At 34.5% G+C, this 18,260-nt stretch overlaps 1 protein-coding gene across 1 annotated transcript in view; it reads right to left on the bottom strand.

The window, feature by feature from the left end:
* Nucleotides 1–1,516: 1,516 nt before the first annotated feature.
* The window catches only part of SLC30A9 (solute carrier family 30 member 9), a 38,402-nt gene continuing 21,658 nt past the window's right edge, over nucleotides 1,517–18,260 (bottom strand). Inside the window, exons 13-18 of the mRNA XM_048072873.2 lie at nucleotides 18,081–18,152; nucleotides 17,486–17,593; nucleotides 16,031–16,196; nucleotides 11,503–11,632; nucleotides 9,321–9,434; nucleotides 1,517–7,823 (exon numbers count right to left, since the gene is read on the bottom strand). Coding sequence (XP_047928830.2) covers nucleotides 7,779–7,823; nucleotides 9,321–9,434; nucleotides 11,503–11,632; nucleotides 16,031–16,196; nucleotides 17,486–17,593; nucleotides 18,081–18,152 — 635 coding nt within the window. The 3' untranslated portion in view covers nucleotides 1,517–7,778. The remainder of the gene's footprint in view (nucleotides 7,824–9,320; nucleotides 9,435–11,502; nucleotides 11,633–16,030; nucleotides 16,197–17,485; nucleotides 17,594–18,080; nucleotides 18,153–18,260) is intronic.

Here is an 18,260-nt window from a genome sequence, read left to right as displayed (position 1 = left end):
ATTAATTACTTGAGTCAACAGAAAAAAAAAAATCCTTACATAACAATTTTGGTGGAGGGGGGACCCTTTGTTCTCAAAGACACTTTAAACCTTCCACTCGTCTAGCAGATGTAATTGCCACTACCAGGGCAGTCTGTAGAAAAATAGAAGGAAACAGGCTTGCTAATAACTGGAAGTAGTTTCCCATTAGAAAAGTTAATGTTAAATTTAGTTCCCATCTGGGAACAGGGTCAGTAATACAGCAAATAATTCTAATCAAACCTGACAAAAATGCCTTGCAGTAGTAACATGAGTGAAAAACTAAGAAGTCTTCTTGCAGGATGTGAAGCTGTAAGAGCCAACAACAGAACTATTTATTGATCTAACTGAAGGAGGGATTTTTTCTTAAAGGAACACTTAGGAACACAACCCGGGAACACTCCCAATAAGTATCTGTGCTGGGGTGACGAGTCATACACTAACCTGATTTCTTTTTGAATGCAGAAAACTGGTATCTGAAGCATTAGGGGCATGGTTTAGTGGGTGATAGTGGTGGTAGGGGGACAGTTGGACCAGATGATCTTGGAGGGCTTTTCCAACCTTCACGATTCTATGATTATCTCCATGTATTGAAGAACACAGCTCTTGTAACAATCTGAACTTGATCAATCCTGAAGTTTCAAATGAAAGGCAACCTATCTTTCCTGAAATATTGTGCTTGACCAACTTCTTTCTGATGTATAACCCCATACAGACAGACATTCTGCATTTTTCCAAGTTTCTCCACCTTCCCACTCAGGCTTCTTGTTTGTATGTTTCCTTTTATAACCACATCGAGGTTTTATTTCAGCCCACTCAGAAATGTTTTTTTTCCATAACCAGACAGACCACTAGATTTTGTCAGCATTAATGATGAAGAGGCACTTCAGTGAACCAGTGACTATGTTAAATCCTTTCTTAGCTAACTTCTAATTAACCAATTTCAAGTGAACGATATCTGGCATTTTCTTAAGAGGCTTGGACAGCTTTGCTGGTATTGTCAAATTATCATTAATATGTAAGTCTAATACATAAACTCAACCTCTTGAAGCAATTTGTAGCACTTGGCTATACAGAGATGAACAAGCCATCTCTCTGAGCCAGGACTGGAGGTTCGGATTGGAGACGGCACCAGTGGGCATCTGACACAGACAGCAAGAACCTACTCTACTGGGGATGGAGTTTCACTCTTTGGGGGTCAGGGTGGAAAGGATTAATGGCACAGTTGCCACTGAAGTACAGAGCATTAACACATACAGCTTGGTTACCCTAGGCAGGTCGCTCACTTACGGAGTGGCACATACTCTCGACACCACAAAGGCAGTTTTGACTAACTAGTACAAAAAGATGGATATAACCTTTGTTTTGCATCCATAAAATGCTCCTCTATGCACTTTGAATTCAGAAACACAGCAAATCACCATCAACTGCCTAAAGCCAGGGTCATTGTTTACCTTCCAAATACACATAAAATAGCTTAAATTAACAGAGCACAACCTTTACCAGCTATGTAACATTTTACTGAATAATTACAGCTTCCAGACATTTTACAAGATGTACCAAATTCAATTATAATTACATGAGAAAACATATGCAGAGAAATACTTAAATATCTACATCTTACAAATCAAACTGACTTCTCCATACTAATATGAAGTAACCAAGACAGAATGAGAAAGCCAATACACCATAAAGCATCAGAAGGGGGAAGAAATGGGGTAGAGAATACATTTGATTAGAAGGCTGCACGGAAAAACACGTTTCAGTTTTGAGATTGCCCTTTGAAAGCTCTGCCACCAGTGAATACCCTCGCCGTTGGCTTTCAGATTTAATACAGTTTTGGCAATAGCCAAAAAGCTTTCAAAATGCTTTAGACATTTTTCAGGTACTTCATCTCACATCCTTTTCCAATCTTTATTTTGAAGAGAAACTTACCAAGAAGCTTTATATTACATCATTTATACAACATTGCCTTTTTTTTTGTTGTTCACAACCTCAAATGGCTTAAATACAGTCTAAATTTAGGTTACAAAAATCAAACTTAGATTGAGTGTAGAGCTGTATTCCACTACTTTAACAGACCCCTTGTCCCCATAACAGAACCATGAACACCGATAATACAAAAATATGACCAGGCTTTCTGTTAGTGTAACACTTCTAAAAAGTAACCAAGACCTTATATTTTAATTGGTGCTTTTCATTTACATAGAAAAAAAGAAATTGTCCTTAAGAACCTAGTGTAATATAGAAGGATGATTTTCTCCGTACCTATTTTTCATTTTCTGTGGCATCTTATGTTTGTCTTCTTTACGTTACACATTGAAATTTCTCTTGAATTCCTTCCCACAATTTCATGATTTAACTAGAAATCTTGCTTATCCAGAGACATTTAAGCAACCTGAAAATACAGACTAACATATTCAGTAACAGTTGTAACCCACTGCAACAATTCTGTAGTCCTTACAATACTCCACCCTTTTTTCCATACTTCTGCATGGTTTTACAATCCTTTTCTGGCTGAAAGAAGCAATTCTTTAATTCACTCCAGCTACCACTTCCACGATTAAAATTACTCAACCTCCACTCACCAAACACACACCTCCTCAACAAAAATCCAGACTGAGACTATGCCCTTACCCTTAGCATTAAGGCTAAGTTTTCAGAGGGCAAACAGGTGTACATTTGCAAGACTGAATACCAGATTAGGAAACGGATAAACCGAGTCACTGATTTTCACTACAGAAAGACGAGTTTTCACTATAGTAGGGGGTGGGGGGAAATCACCCAACTCTCTTAATACTGCTCAAAAAAAGTTATGAAACTTTGTTCTAAGCATCCCAATCAAATGTTATTTTGTATTGCTCTTCTCCTCTCCAACCATCATTTCTTACCTCTGGCCACATTTTCTAGATTGTATTGATATCTTCCTATTCCCAATGCTCAACATCTTAGGTTTTTCCTTTCTTGCTTTCTTTCCTTTTTACCACCCATTTTGCTACAGTTTCTTTTCTTTTGCTTCAGCCTGAAAACCCAGACTGATTGACTGCAGTTTCTACAGCCCAAACAACCACATGGCACTTTTATTTTCCTCAGAACGTCTTCCAGAAAGCAGACTATTGTGCTTGAAAGCCTGGATTCCTATTTCTTTTTATATGCAATGCAGCTAGAGTTTTCTTTTGATCTTAATTATTTCTGTCTCACTGACAAGAAAGGAAATAAAAAAGACTTAAGCTAGACAACCCCTCTACAAAAAATCCGTTTGGTACATCTCAACTTCTCATTTACATTAAGCAGGCAAACTGCAGAAGAGATAGATGTTAGTTGTTCTCTCTATTCAGAGCTAACACTAAGAACAGAAGCAGCACAATATTTAAGCTAGGAAAAATGTGCATTTTCATTTTACACCCACTTCTGCTGTGTAAGCCTTTAGGCATGCACAGAAGTTCAGCTCTGGTGCAGGAGTCAATATTAATCAATTCTCCTATTCTGCCAAGCCAAAATGCCTTAAGAACATGACGACCAAATTAAATACTTTTCTTTCAAGTCTTAGACAATATACTTCTGTGAATTCTTTTGTGAGAAACACATCTAGATCATCTTTAGCACAAGGATTACTTAATCGAGAATTCTTGAAAATTGCAGCACTCCTTTTGATACACAAAAGCCTAAAAACTCTTTGCAGGAAAGCCATATTTGATGCACTTATCACTAACAGAGGGACTTCCATAATGTATAATTTTTTCTTTGTTAAGCAGAAAATAGAAGTCAGCTAAAGTGATAACAAATAAGGAGGACAAAGAATTGCAATCAGTGTATTACGTAGACAAAACAAACCTAAAACTCTTCCCTGTTCTCTCCCCTTGTCAAAGGGAGAACAATAAAAATCAAATCTCTAGATAAAGTTGAAAAAGCTTCGCCTACCAGAATCAGAGAATGCCGGTAGTTTTGGCTTTACTGGTAGTTTTGATTTGAAGCTTTCAGAACAGCAATCACTACTGTAAACTACCAATGAACAAGAAGCCAGTACAAAAATCCAGAGACCAAGGGTAGAATTTAGCCCTGCTATTAAGACATAAGCTCCATGTTATGCCTTCCTCTTTTCCAAGTAAGAAATATTAAATAAGAAAAAAAAGTAGGAATTCAAGGACCGAGAAAAGCACGGGCTAAAAACCCTTCAGTTTGAGCACAAACTGCAGCAGAAAAAGGATGCAACACGTGTTTTGAAATGTGTTCTCCGAGTCCCTGCTCCTCCTAGACCAGAACCCAAAGCAGTCCCTGTAACACAGTAGTGCACTAAAGGATTTACTAGTACCACATGCTTAACTAAGCACGCTTAAATGCTTTAGGAAGTTGTGGGGGTGGGCCACATGAAGTACTGAATTCCACAGTTTATAAACAATTTAGGCTTGAAATTGACTCATGGGGGCAAATATAATCACTTCAGAATTTTATATTTATCTTATAGAGTGTAGGAAAACACATATTATTAGTGTCCAGCCAATTTTGACTTAAAATAATTATGATCACTCAGTATATTGGAACACTTAGACATTTTTATACTAACAGCACAAGTTTTACAGAATTATGAGATATGACAACAAATAAGCAAAGGGCAGTAGTACTTTGAACACAATTTGAAAAATAAAGCCTGTAATGCCAGTCTACAAAAATATTTTAAAACACTAAATTTTTATTGAAATATTTCCTAGAATATAACTCTGCAGTTAGCTAATCCTCACTCCTTTTCCTTAACTACACACCTTTAAATCAGTCTCAAAGGATCATCATGTAACTGTATTTGTGATGAAGAAAAAATCCACTCCTTCAGACTTTACAATTTTTCTTCAATTCTGAGGATTCTATCAGGTAAATGGATTATTTGAGTATTTTCCTCCAAAACACTAAAATAAAAGTAAACTAAGTACTGGACCCACATCACCTCAAGCTTTAAGAAAAAAAGGAATAAAAATGTCAAAACTTTTAGGAGCAATCTATAGATTATAATACATATTAAAATGTAACAACTTGGAATTACCTTGGCTTTCCAATCTGACAGGCTCAATGAATCAAGATTTTCACCCAACTGCACGACAGGCAAGTTTAAAAGGAACTGCCAAAAACAGTCATCCATCCTTTTTGGGGTACACCACCATCCAGATCAGTTTTAAAAATGGAAACAGGTCCTCAAACTACACAACTAATTATGTATCTAAACCCAAGTTCTAGGTTCTTAAATTTAACATATTGCAATGATATAATCAAGAATGTAATTGGGAGAGAAAGATCTGAATTTTTTACTGGAATGTGAACAAAAGGTATGTAGGTCAATATACTTCTGACTCAGGTAAGGAAATTAAGATGAGAATTCATGTGAATTACATCTCTGATGAATAAGAGAACATTTTTACAGGCTGTTGGAGCAGAGGTCCTGTAAAAAAATATAAACTCATGCCTCCTCTTTAAAAAGATATTGGAACACTTCAGTATCTATATAGTGTTTACTAACATTGTGAAATTTCTGCCCTGCAACGGAGCAGACTTTATGAAATTTGTATCCTGTTGGCATCGCTGACACCCACATACAAACCATTTACATCACATTGACTATCGCCCCACGGTAAGAAGATTTTCCCAGTTCTACTCCTCTTTCAGTTTTTAACATTTCTGCAGTAACAACTGTTAAGCATTTATTCAAATTCAAAATCCATGTAGATATTCTAGGCAGTAGGAAAGAGGTTATGCATTTATCAGATTCCAGTGCTCTTCGTGAATAAGAGTAACATCAGCAGACTGCATGAGTTGAGATGAAGTTCACATGGAGGGGCAAGGAGATAGGTAAATGATGTAAAATGTAAAGTAAATGACTGAAAACGTAATTACTTTAAAATTTAAGTAATATTTACTTGATACAGTACACTTGCAAATTACCTTTAAACTCTTTTACTAAATGCATTTTTAATCATCAGGCTTAAATATACTAATTCTACAACAGGAGAAAAAGAGGCCAATCAATGCCTTCTGGATCTGCCACAATAAGCTAATACACTACAAATAAGCCACTGGTGAATAGGAATCATGGGCAAGGATACCAAAAAGATCCTTTACCAACAATCACTGTCTGTGAAGTCCCATCTTTAAATAAACTCTGGAATGTTATTCTATCTAAAATGACCAGCATGCAAAGTGCTTTTCAGTTGTTGAAAGGCATGCTACTTTCAATTTTTATAATTCTCTGCTAAATTATATTTAATACAAAAAAAAGTCTAAAAAGCTTTTAGTCAAATCCGGACACACTGGTCTCCACAATTATTATTTGCTGCAATGCTTATAATTTAATCTTAATAAACTAATTTTTGATGACTTGTGTTTCATGTCAGCATTTCTTCTCTCAGCCAGTCAGTCATTACTCAGCAGAGGAGTCACTAGGAAGTTCTTATTACCACCTCTCACTCATAAGCAATTTTCATTTACTGAAAGGTTTTAAAGCGCATAAAGGATTTTCCTCAGAGTTACTTATATGTAGTTATTTTGCTTATATTTCAGTATGCATGATCATAGCTTCTATTAAATGACTGGTTCTCAAAGAATCTGGTATGACTTGGGTGCCCGCTGCAGAAAGCCCTGAGGTTGATCTTGTGTAGTGCTACAATTACAAGTTTCAGAGTTATAAATCCTAGACACTTATCTCTGGATTGTTGAGGACCACTGAAAATTATTTTACCTTCCCAGACAAGTATGGTCAATTCTTAAAAAAACACAAAGTAAGCAGTTTAGAATTCAGATAATGGATAATGCCTATAGGTAAATAAATAAAAAATACAATGTATTCATTTGTTTAATTATAAATATTTCTAATACAGTTTTGACTGTTATTACTTCCAAATACATTTCTTACATCTTCTAGCAATGACCATTTCTGGCAATACCACCTATTAAAAGTATAAAAAGCAAAAAAAAAATGCCAGGTAACTTTTAATAAACACTACCATCATATCTCCCAGATTACATCTGAAGATATTTACAAAAAAGAGAAAAGTGTAAAAGTAGGAAAAAATTAAACAGAGGAAATTCACTGAAATCTCTACGCAGTAATTTCTTCACAGTAACTCAACATACTCTGGCTAACCACGTAAAGCTGACACCACCGAGGAGAAAAATCTGATTTTTCTGAAGTGCTGTTGGTAATCACAATGGTGGCAAAAAGGTTCCAGGTCATGGTACTTAAGAGAAGGCCAGTGCCTGTTTGAAAGAATTTATCTCATAGAAAAGAAGAACTGTGAAACAATCACACAGTTGAAATATAACAATTAGTTTAAGGTTGGCAGGTTCCACTGGAACAAACTCTTCCTAGCTAATCTTAATATCTCCCAAGAACCTTTAATGATATCTTGAAAGAAACTAAACAAGTGCAAACTGACTGCAAAGGGACACAATTGAAAAACTAAATGTGTTGTATATTTTCAGGCAGTTTTATTTGCCTAACTAAACCTCAAGTCTGAAGTTCTGAATTGCAGTAAATATGCTCAGATTCTCCAGTGGAGTTTAAGTCAAGTAGCTTTTCAAATTGATTTTACCATGGAATTTGTTGTCTGAAACTCTAATGCTCTTCCAGAAACAGAAGCAGTGCTAACAGCCCAGGAAGCCTACAGCTAAAGTAAGCAAGGTATGGTGCTGAGGTCACTGCAATTTCAGAAGCTTTTCAGCCATTTACGTGATTTCTTCCCAAAATGGTATCAACATAAATATTTCTTCTGCCAAGTCTATAGTATCTCCAAATCCACATGACGAACATCAGGATTTCGTTGCTGAAATTTAAAAATATATGTTTTTAATTGAAAATATTCAAACACATTTTTGCACATGGATACAAATAATCAGTTTCTGGTATGATGTTGTCGACTGCATAACAAATCCTTTTTTTTTTTTTTTAACAACACCAAGACTATTTTGAAATAAGGAATAACTTCAACAAATACAGCCGTTATTACAAGCAATTTTGAAGACTAAGTCATCATCTTATTTGACAAATACTCTTTAATTTCACCACTGAATTAGCTCTTATGCTTTATAAGGTATGAAACAGCTCTTTTGATTTTAAAAAGGCAATTACTTTTTAAATAAAACTATCCAAATAAAACTTTCTTAAAGTCATATGCATGTGTTTAACAGGTATTATCCTGAATAATGGATAACCTCTGAAATAATTTGTTGAATGCCATCAGATCTATTTATGAAGATTTAAAATACTATTTCCATTAAGAAATACGCATTCCCTGATGTTGTAGATATATGTTATCAACATTACATGAACTGTACAATCTATGACAGGTTTACTAAGAGTCACCTACTTCAAACTCATCCAGCCTGTGAATCTGACTTGTGTATTCAGTAAAGCATATTCAACAGCAACACAATCACTGAAATCCCTAACTAAACCAAAAAATAGTATTCATATTAATAAAATAATTAGTTATGAGCCTGCTGCTCAAAAAACATGAAGAACTCGATCTGCTGATGCAATTACACTCAAAAACATTTTGATTTATAAACAGCACCACTCTAGGGATATAAACTGAAACTAGAATATTTATCAAAGATTATAGGCAAGGATGGACATGCTCTTGAGCAGTGTCTCCCCACGAAGGTAAAAGAGAGTCATAACAGGACTGTATTTGTCTGGCAATCAGTATACTTACAGTTCTATATTCACACCAGAAAAGGTGTGATTAACAGCCATGAAATAAGTAGAAAATTTAAAATAGCAACAATCCTTTGTTACATCAACCAAAGGATATTTAAATTGTATAACAAAAAAAAAAAGTAATGATAAGAAGTAATGACAGGCTTATCAAAGCAGTAAGCACTGTGCTGTTTCAACATCAGCAAAAGCCATTGAGTAATTAGAGCACTCAAACAGTGATAACAGTTTTGACTAAATGCTAAGTACCATGCTAAAAAGTAAAATAAAAAAATTTGCTACTTTAGAACCAAAACAAAATTCAACAGCATGTAAATAACCTGACACTGAGAATACCCTAGCATTTACAGAGGCACAGATAGTTCTCGTTTCATGAAAACTGCGTTACGCAATAGTATAAAATTGACCAAAATGCAAAACAGATCAAAGGCAAAGGGTTTGCTGCTGTTCAGAATTTAGTTAGTGAAACTACAGCAAGAAATCTGGCATTAAGATCATCAACCTCTTTCCGTCTTATGTTTACAGGCACAATCACAAGAAGTAGAATCAATATTGTTTAAAATATATCAGAGTATACATTTCCTATTAAACAGCTAAATTTTACCTTTAGGTCTTTCTCAAGTCTGTCTACTTCAGCTCCCAGTGTGTCAATGATATTCTCACCATGCTTAAGCATGAACGCTTCTAATTCTTCAAGGGTCTTCACTTGCTGAATTTCCTAGCAAGAAATCAAATTTAAGAGGTTGAGAAGGTGAGAAAGGGGGAGGAGGGGAAAATGCTTATTCTGGGTACCACGTGATCAACTCATCTTAAAATCCACAATTACCGTGAATGATGATGTAAATACTGCCCCTCAATAATACCAAAAAAAACTCAAAGACAGTTGATAAGAACTAAGACTAAGGGACCAAGTGCATAACAAACTGAAAGAATAAGGTTAAGGAAGACAGGAGGCTACATCCACCCCCCGCCCCCCCCAAAAAAACATACATCAGAAGCACCAAAGAAGGTATCACAGCGTTACCATAAGCTTTCCTTAGAGCTCTCACACCCAAGAACCAAACTGGCCAGAAGCCACCCTATGCCCTCTAATATCTCTGTCACCGGTTAGATGATACAGCTGCAATGCAGGACGAATAGGTTATTGGTAATACACTGATGATAATCAAATAGCCAATTTGTCTTGTGCATACAAATACAAAACAACATCAATTTCTCTTCTGTCACATTACTCTAAAACAGAAAAGACTAATAATGTACTTGAATGAGCTTAAAAAATGTCCCCCAACCACACTAATGCGTGACTAAGACAAGGGCAAGTCTAACAAGCAAAAGAAATGAGATTAATCTGAATGACAGCACTTCAACTGATAAATTTCACAACTTTAGAATGAGCAGTGTTGATACCAATACAGGATAAGCTAGTTATTTAAATGAAAACGGAGACCAAAAGGCAAGCACTATGTCTGCCCTTGACTATGGATGACAGAGTCCTGCTGAAAGGGGCTATTCTTCAATGTTGGTTTCATAACTGACACAGGGTTACTACATGGAACTACAGTGACCTGTATAAGAAACAGTTGTCAATCTAGAACCAACCAGGAAAAGAAACAGTCAAGGTTCTATGCAAGGGAAGGGAGTAGTGGGTAAAGAACAAAAATCAGCAAGGACTTTGAAAAGAAAAGTAGTATACTGAACACGTGCAACAGCAAAGCAAAGGAACTGGGACTCAGCAATATAAAAATCAAGCAAACCTGCATTGCCCCAGTTACACAAACTTAATTGCACTCTTCCTTCCAAAAACATATTAAATTGAAATCCAATCCATGTACAAGTCACATATTGCACTATACAATATACATCTTTTATTATTATTATTAAAGGGTGGTGCTTTTTATAAACTCACACACTGACTAATGGCTTAAAAATTTACAGCAATTAAACGTAAATTCAGATAATTGCTAAGTCATGTTTAATGGACAGACATAAAATGTAGACATCTAATCTTCATTTTGAAAGGGTACCAAAGAAAAATCTTAAAGCTATGCATACAGATGTGTATAAGAAATAGTTACCAGTGAAAATAGATGGATAAGCAAAAGCATTTTGCCTACTTAAAACTCTCTTTGTAGTTTAGACAAATTATTCTTTACTTCAAACTTCATAGCTTTGCCATGTAAAATTCAACTAAGAGGGGTTTTGCATTTCTGTATTGAAGAGAGGAATTAAAAAAAGCTTCTCTGAACTATGCTAGAATCAGAGACAGATGCTTACAGATGGTTAATGCTGTCAAAATGCTAAGTCATGTGATGCAAGCAATCCATATTCAAGTCTAGTCTGAATGGCAGGATCTGTAAACCGTAACTCTGCATCTTCAGCACCCAAGGTGAATGTCTCCGCCAAAACAGATGTGTATTCTCAAGTGACAGGCTTCTAGTTTTAACCAGAGTTCTCACAATTTAATGAATATTTGACAAGCTATGTTCTTAATAACATGATTTTAGACAAGTCTGCATTTTCTAATGAGAAGTTGAATTAAAAATCTGCCCTTCTTCCTACCCAGGCCCTGCTAAGCCCAGAAATGGCTCTATTTCAGCAGCACATTAACACAATTCTGTGTACAGATGCACTGTTCAGAACACACACAAAGTAAAGACATCTACAAACCTTCAAAATGAAGAAGTCATTTTCAAGTCCTGAAAAACTTTTTTTTTTTTTAAGCACACTTGAAGCTAGAAAACAAAATCAAATGCTGGAAGTAACAAAGTCATTTTGTTTATACGTACTTGTAGCAGCTGTTCAATGTCTTGTTTTTCCAGGTAAGAACGAGTAACGACCCGCCCATCAAAGTCTACTTCTGCCTTGAATCTCACTTTGCTCATTCCCATGTCTGTGGCTTTCACATCATGAATTGCTCTGAAATGCAGAATTTTTAAAGAAAAAGTAGAACAACACAAAGTAAATAACTAGCTAGTTTGACTTCTGGTGTTAATAATATTGTTACAGTAAAATGACCGATTAATTTTTAAAAGGTCACTAACTTTGACTAACATATCCTCATTTTCTTATCACACATTTCCATTGAATATTGATTTATATGTAACCAGTTGCACCTCTTCCACAGATACCTGCTACACCAACGCAAGTATCCCACATCCTTGAAGGGCTCACTACAATAAAAGACAGACTACAAAAAGCATGGTAGATTTAGAACGAGATTAGTAGCATTTAAAAAGAAAAAAAAAGCTTTTAAGTTCAACTTATTTGCTACTACACAGAAGGCTGGTTTTGGTTTTTTTGTTTGTTTGTTTTTTGCTTTCTCCTACTCTAGAACATAACTTATTCTGCAATGAAAAATATATACATGCAACTATTTAAAAATTTTGTATTGTATTTCTATTGTATTTGGAACTCATTTTTGATCATAATGAATTATTGATCATAACTAATAACACTACAGGCGTTTGTATATGGCAAAAATGTTTTATTATTATTATTTATTCAAAGGTTTCTAACAGATGCTAGAATATGGATGTTGCAATACATTTGTACTTTGGACCACTGAGTACTTCTGTTTCGTTATAGCTTTTACTCCCGTTTGCTAGATAAACACTGTGATGTGTAATTACCTTTTTCCCCCCTAATTAGATTAACACAAATTTACTTCATCCTTAAAAATAGTAGAACTTAAAGTTGCCATTGCATAGTAAGTCTCTACATTTTTCCATCAAGGCCAGAAAAAAAGTAGAGACTAAAAAATGGGACATAAATCACAAGTTTCAAATTTTTGAAATTCTTTATTCCAATGTTTCTGAGGCAAAAGAGCAAAACAAATATCTGAGGTCAACTGCAGACAAAGTTCCAATGAATGATTTTATTGGATTTTTCTGTCAATCTTAAATTTTTAAATTCTAGCGTAACATTTAGACGGAGCAATAAAGCTCACATGATAGCAAGTACTATTTTTTTCCCCATTTGTTTTACTAAATTGTGCAATTTTACAGCATCTTTAGAATTAGCATGCCCTTTTCTCTTAAGCAAATTTACTCTTCCCAACCAGAAAGGCTGCTTCCCATCTGAATGCTTATAAATTAGAAATAACATCACAAGGGGTGCAGGGAGAAAAGTGGAAGGCGTGCATTTCTGAAGTAGCCTGTTCTCCCTACAGAGAGCAGCCTACAGAGAACAGGAGGCAGAAGATGATCAGTTACAGAAAGTGTTTATGGAAATTCTCTTATAATACTCTACTTCTTTGTGTGTCAAGACCTTAAAAAAAAAAAGAAATAGAATGAATTAAATATAGATACAGCAAAAAAAATCATCATATCAAATATTAAAGCAGATTAGAAGAACTATCAGCTTATTGGTAGCAATAAAGAATTTCTAGCTCCAATCACATTTGTACAGCAATACTGTGGGACGCTACCAAATCAAAACAGTATTAACTGGAGTAACCTAACTTGCATCAAACCATCTTATCACACAAGAGGGTATTTAAGGTAACGGATGTGTTTCAATGAGGGTTATTGAAGGGAATTCAAATCCACGAGATTAAAAAATGTTGAAGATATATTGAGAGCTAAGAAAGAAGATAAAAGATCTGTCAGACCCTAATTAGATGATAACTTGATAACAGAATTCAGTGGAATGAATATTCTGTAAATGCAGACAAAAATATCTACCTGCTCATAACCTGTCCAGGGAAGATAAGACCATAAGTCAGGGGGAGAAAATCACAATTCAAAATACAAACATACAAGCTAAAGCTTAAGTGACAAAGCTTGTGGGTGGCTAGAACATGCTATGAGCTCAAACTAAGGAAAAGAGCAAGTTTCACACTCAGGAAAAATTGTCAAGAAGTTCAAATTACAAGTTTTGAGCCATCAGTAGTAATTCTTCATGTTAAAAAAAAAAAAAGGATTTTACAACAGAACAGTAGCACGATTACCTAATAGCTGTTACAATTAATTAAAATTGAGGATGAAACTGTCACCAAAAATAGTTGACGCCTAGGGGCCCATGATTACATTCCATAAAAACAGGATGAGGAGTCTGTACCAAATCATACATTTTATCTCACAGTTCCAAAAATTTAACCTCCTAACATTTCAGTTAAACTGAACACAAAGATTTAGGCACCAAAATGTGTGAACAAGAGTTACAAATGGAATGTTTATGTAGCAAAAATAAAATAAAGTAATTTTTCAGCCAAGAATAACTGTGAAAGACCATTCTAGCTCACAAGTTAAGTAAGGGCTACAGCTAGAAATTATTAAGCAAAATGAAAAGGGAAAATAAATAGCCATTAGTTAAAAAAAAAAAAAAAAAAACAAGAGAGAAATTGTCCAGGAAACTGATAGGAGTGAAAAAAAGCAATCACTGTTGGTGATACAAACCAAGTTTTACTTTGTTTTGATTTTAAATACAGCAGACACAAAAGATAACCTGGAAACAAGCCTCCTACTAGATGGAAAGAACAGAACTACTACTAATGATACAGAGTAGGTAGAAACATGTAATAAGCATCATCCTCTTAATCTGAAAAAAGCTGAACAACAAACTAGTTCAAAAAACACTTATCTTAGTAACCAAGAAGCATACTGGACATTTAAAAGAAAAAAAATGCTTCTAATTCATCAGGCTCTGTAACTTGTATTTGACAGTCAGAAGAACTAGGAATAACTGTGAAAGCCAATTAATTTTTTATCTTGCAACACTAATGAGAGTGGGGAAAAAGAAAGATTAACACTGTGCAAAAATTTAAGAATTACAAATAAGACGATCCATTTCATTAAAGACAATTTCACCTGACAGCCAAAGGCAAAATAGTGAAAAAGGTGGAAAAAAATATATATTAAGAGCATTAATATCAGTCATTAAGGCTTTAGTAAATGTAGGTCTTGTCAAACAAACTGTGTAAAAAAAAAAATTCAAGATCTAGCTGAAAAACAGATTAGCAAGAGAGATAATTTATTTTAGTACTACAGCAGTTAGTATTGTCTGATGAATCAAATAATTTATAATTAGTAGTGGAACACGATGTTCAGGCAATCCACTGATGGAATAGTAGGTTATGAATGGTGATGGCAGGGGAAATAAAAATCAGAGCCTCTGGATCCTTAGGTCAATTTGGATCTAAAATATCTTCTGATAAATACTAAATGATTCCCCTTCATATCAGGTAGAAAACATCTAAAAATAAAGATTGCAAACCCTCTCTGAAAGAACATGAGAGGACCGTTTTGAGAAGCAGCAACTGCAAAAAGGAGGATTGCACTGAAAACTCACGTATAGTCAGTTCCTTACCAAGTCTTCACTTTCTTATTATCCTATGTGCTTCTTCAAAATTGTTACTTTCTGTTATAAAAAATGCTTTCATCAAGAAGGAGATAACTAAATCTGCTCTGTTCCTAAGTTATAGCTGCCTATAAAAATGAATATAATATAAATAGTGTTTGGGACAGGAATGATTTCAGGATTCCAGCCTGGGACAAGAGCGAGCCAACAATCTGTGTACTTTGGATATGGAATTTGGGAATACTTGAAAGAAACTAATTTTGTTTTGTTTTTCCCCTCCATAACTCAGGAATGACCACAAATAATAACAATAAAAACTAAAAAACTGTAGATGATTTACTTGGAAATACATTTCTGACTAACGATTAAGAAGAAAACAAAATTAGATTACTTTAACATTATTAACCTTAATTTAGAAGCAAAAGCAAAACAGCTCCTGAAAAGCATTTAAACAATATTTCAGATTGCGATGAGCTGTAAGTTTTTTATTTCAAATTACAGATATCCAAAGGAAGAGAAATTAGCACTGAGTTCATTCTGTAATCATCTAACATGCAGAATCTATTATAACACTACTGCAGCACTTCACTGCCAGCTGTAACAGAATCCCATACACTGAATGTTAACAGTAACATAGAATTAAAACATTTAAGTATTATAAGCTATGAAAGCAACATTGCAGCATCATTTCTGTTTGCATTTCATGTATTTGAAGTTACTTTTATATTTGTCATGACGTTCTCATTAAGTCATGTGACAATTCTGGTAATTAATGTAGCTTTTGGAACATATATGCAATTTTATTTCAGCTGTGGAGCATATGAGAGGTAGGAGCATGCACTTATTACATTTTTAGCATAGAAGTTAGTAAAAATTAAGTCTAAAAATCTCAGTATAGAAAACTAAAAACAATCTCACCAAATTTCTCTTATATAAGTGCTTGAATGATTTTTTTAAATATTATTTCCCTGCTTTTTGCTGTTCTTAGTAGAGTTTTTGAATTATAAAGATTCTCACCTTACTACAGGATCACTTTCCAGTAATTCAGTAAGTCGCTGCAGCTGTTCGGGCTGAATGGATCGTCCCAGCAGGGCTTCAGTGTTAGTGTAGATAAGAAATGCTGACACAGTTCCTAACAAAGTTCCAACACCTAGAGACCCCACGCTGTCATAATATGGGTTTCCTAAACAAGACATCTCAAATTAGTTTCAGAGAGCATTTCTAAAACATTCCAGATAATTCAGATTTCACACTGAAAGGACTACACAGTTTGTTTGGGTGTCTTGTTTTGTTTTTTGTTTGTTTTGACTTAGGTACTAGCAATTCTTTACTACTGAGGAACACAAATTTGGAAGAAAAAAAGTTATCTTGAGAAAGTCTCAAGTCCCTCCTCTCACTCAGCTAGGAAATATCATACTCTCCTTTTTCCTGCAGGACTGACGAGTAGTCTTTTCAGTTTTTTGGTTTTCTGGGTATAGACTTTATGAATATACAATTCTATAAATGTAAACGTAGGTAGTAGCACAATCAAAAGTCTTTGCTCTTTTATCAGTAAAGCAACATTGTTTTATGAAAATAATTATATAGCCATTATTGTGATGGAAGACAGAACAGATTTCCTGCATGATTTTTTCTACCAATTCAAACACTTGCAATTACTAATCATTCCTGGAATACAGTATTTATATAATGGATGTTAAACATGTATTTACTGAAATTCAGATTGGTAAAAGGAGTACTGTATTTTTAACTTTATGAAGGAAACTAGAGATTAATTTTTATACAGAGGTCTTTTTAAAAAAAACTTGCAACTAATTCATTGAAAGCCACAAACATAAAAATGCCATTTCTTTAAAAAATGATTAGAAGAAAAAAGTCAAAACCTCAAAAGAGGTAACTAACTAATCTTTCCTCTATAAAATTTAACTGTGTAAAGACAGACTTTGAATCAGTTGCCATACAGATCATTCAACCTGCACAATTTGGGTTTGCCACATTGTTCAAGAACAGTTATTAAATCAGAAGATAACGCTAACACCACTACGTATCAAAAGGAAGGGCAGAACTGCCTCCTTAAATCCTCCCTACATGCATGTGGGGCTGCATACCACTGAATAAGGAAGTTCAAATTATGTAATACCACTAAGTCATTTAGATACGTGACTATAATAAACATACTTTTAAAATATCTTAGCTTGTCCAGTACAATAGCTTAAATGGAAGCTAGTTCCATTTGCATGCAAGTACTCTTTCAGGTTTAATCCCATCAACAACTGACATGAAAAAACAAATACTTTTTATTTTAAATATTTTAAACTCAAACTACTGGAAATCAGATCAGAGAACAGCATAGTACTGGAAAAGCGCAGAGCTCTGTTTAAGTCAACCAATATAAGCCAAATAATTTGTGTTCATATAATGCACAGGAAGAAATTAATATTCAGCTTGCCTCAGTCTGAGGCAGAATTTTACCTGTTAAGGAAGTCAGACCCATACAGGTAGCAGCTACAGCCACACTCAGAACTGCTGCAGCATCCTCCAGTAACACCACATTGGTACTCGGATCACGACTCTGAACAACTGTGTAAACAAAAAAATCACATTGCTTTGGAAATCTTAGCTTTACTATGTTACGCACAGTACTTTATAAGCAATATTAATACTATCATATTAAAAGAAAAAAATCCATAGGTATATAGTTGTAAACTGAATCTTTACGTGTGCTCACGCTTCTCGAAAGCATTCATAAATACAAAGAGCAAACCCTGTGCAAATTATGGAAACAATTATGGAAGCTTCTCCAAAACATTTGAAAAATGTAAAGCAGCATTTATCAAAAAAAAAAATGAAATTACTTCAGTAAAAATATTTAATTAGTGCTACTTAAATCAACAGGTTTTCAGCTAATTTGTAAAATGTATTTGTTACTAGAATAGAGAAAATAGATTAATAAAACAAGGGGAATTGGGAAGGAAGAAGAGACAAAATGTTTCTATAATAAAGCAACTACTAGTAAATAGATTCTGTTTTAAATAACCACATACCTTACTGCTATAACGACACATACCATATTGATAAAATGACAGACCCTTGGCTCGAGCACTCCTGCGGATTTCATTTATAGCGACAAGAAGGGTAGCTGAAACAATACCAATGTAATTGTTGAAAACAGTTAGAGGCAAAAAAAAAAAAAAAACCACCTTGTTTTCATTTTGAAAGGGGGGATCTTTTATTTATATCATAGCAA

Source organism: Anser cygnoides, chromosome 4 (genome assembly GCF_040182565.1).
Source record: "Anser cygnoides isolate HZ-2024a breed goose chromosome 4, Taihu_goose_T2T_genome, whole genome shotgun sequence".
In the NCBI taxonomy this organism is placed as follows: Eukaryota; Metazoa; Chordata; class Aves; order Anseriformes; family Anatidae; genus Anser; species Anser cygnoides.
Note: the sequence above shows the minus strand (reverse complement) of the source record. Positions and strands in the feature narration are given on the sequence as shown.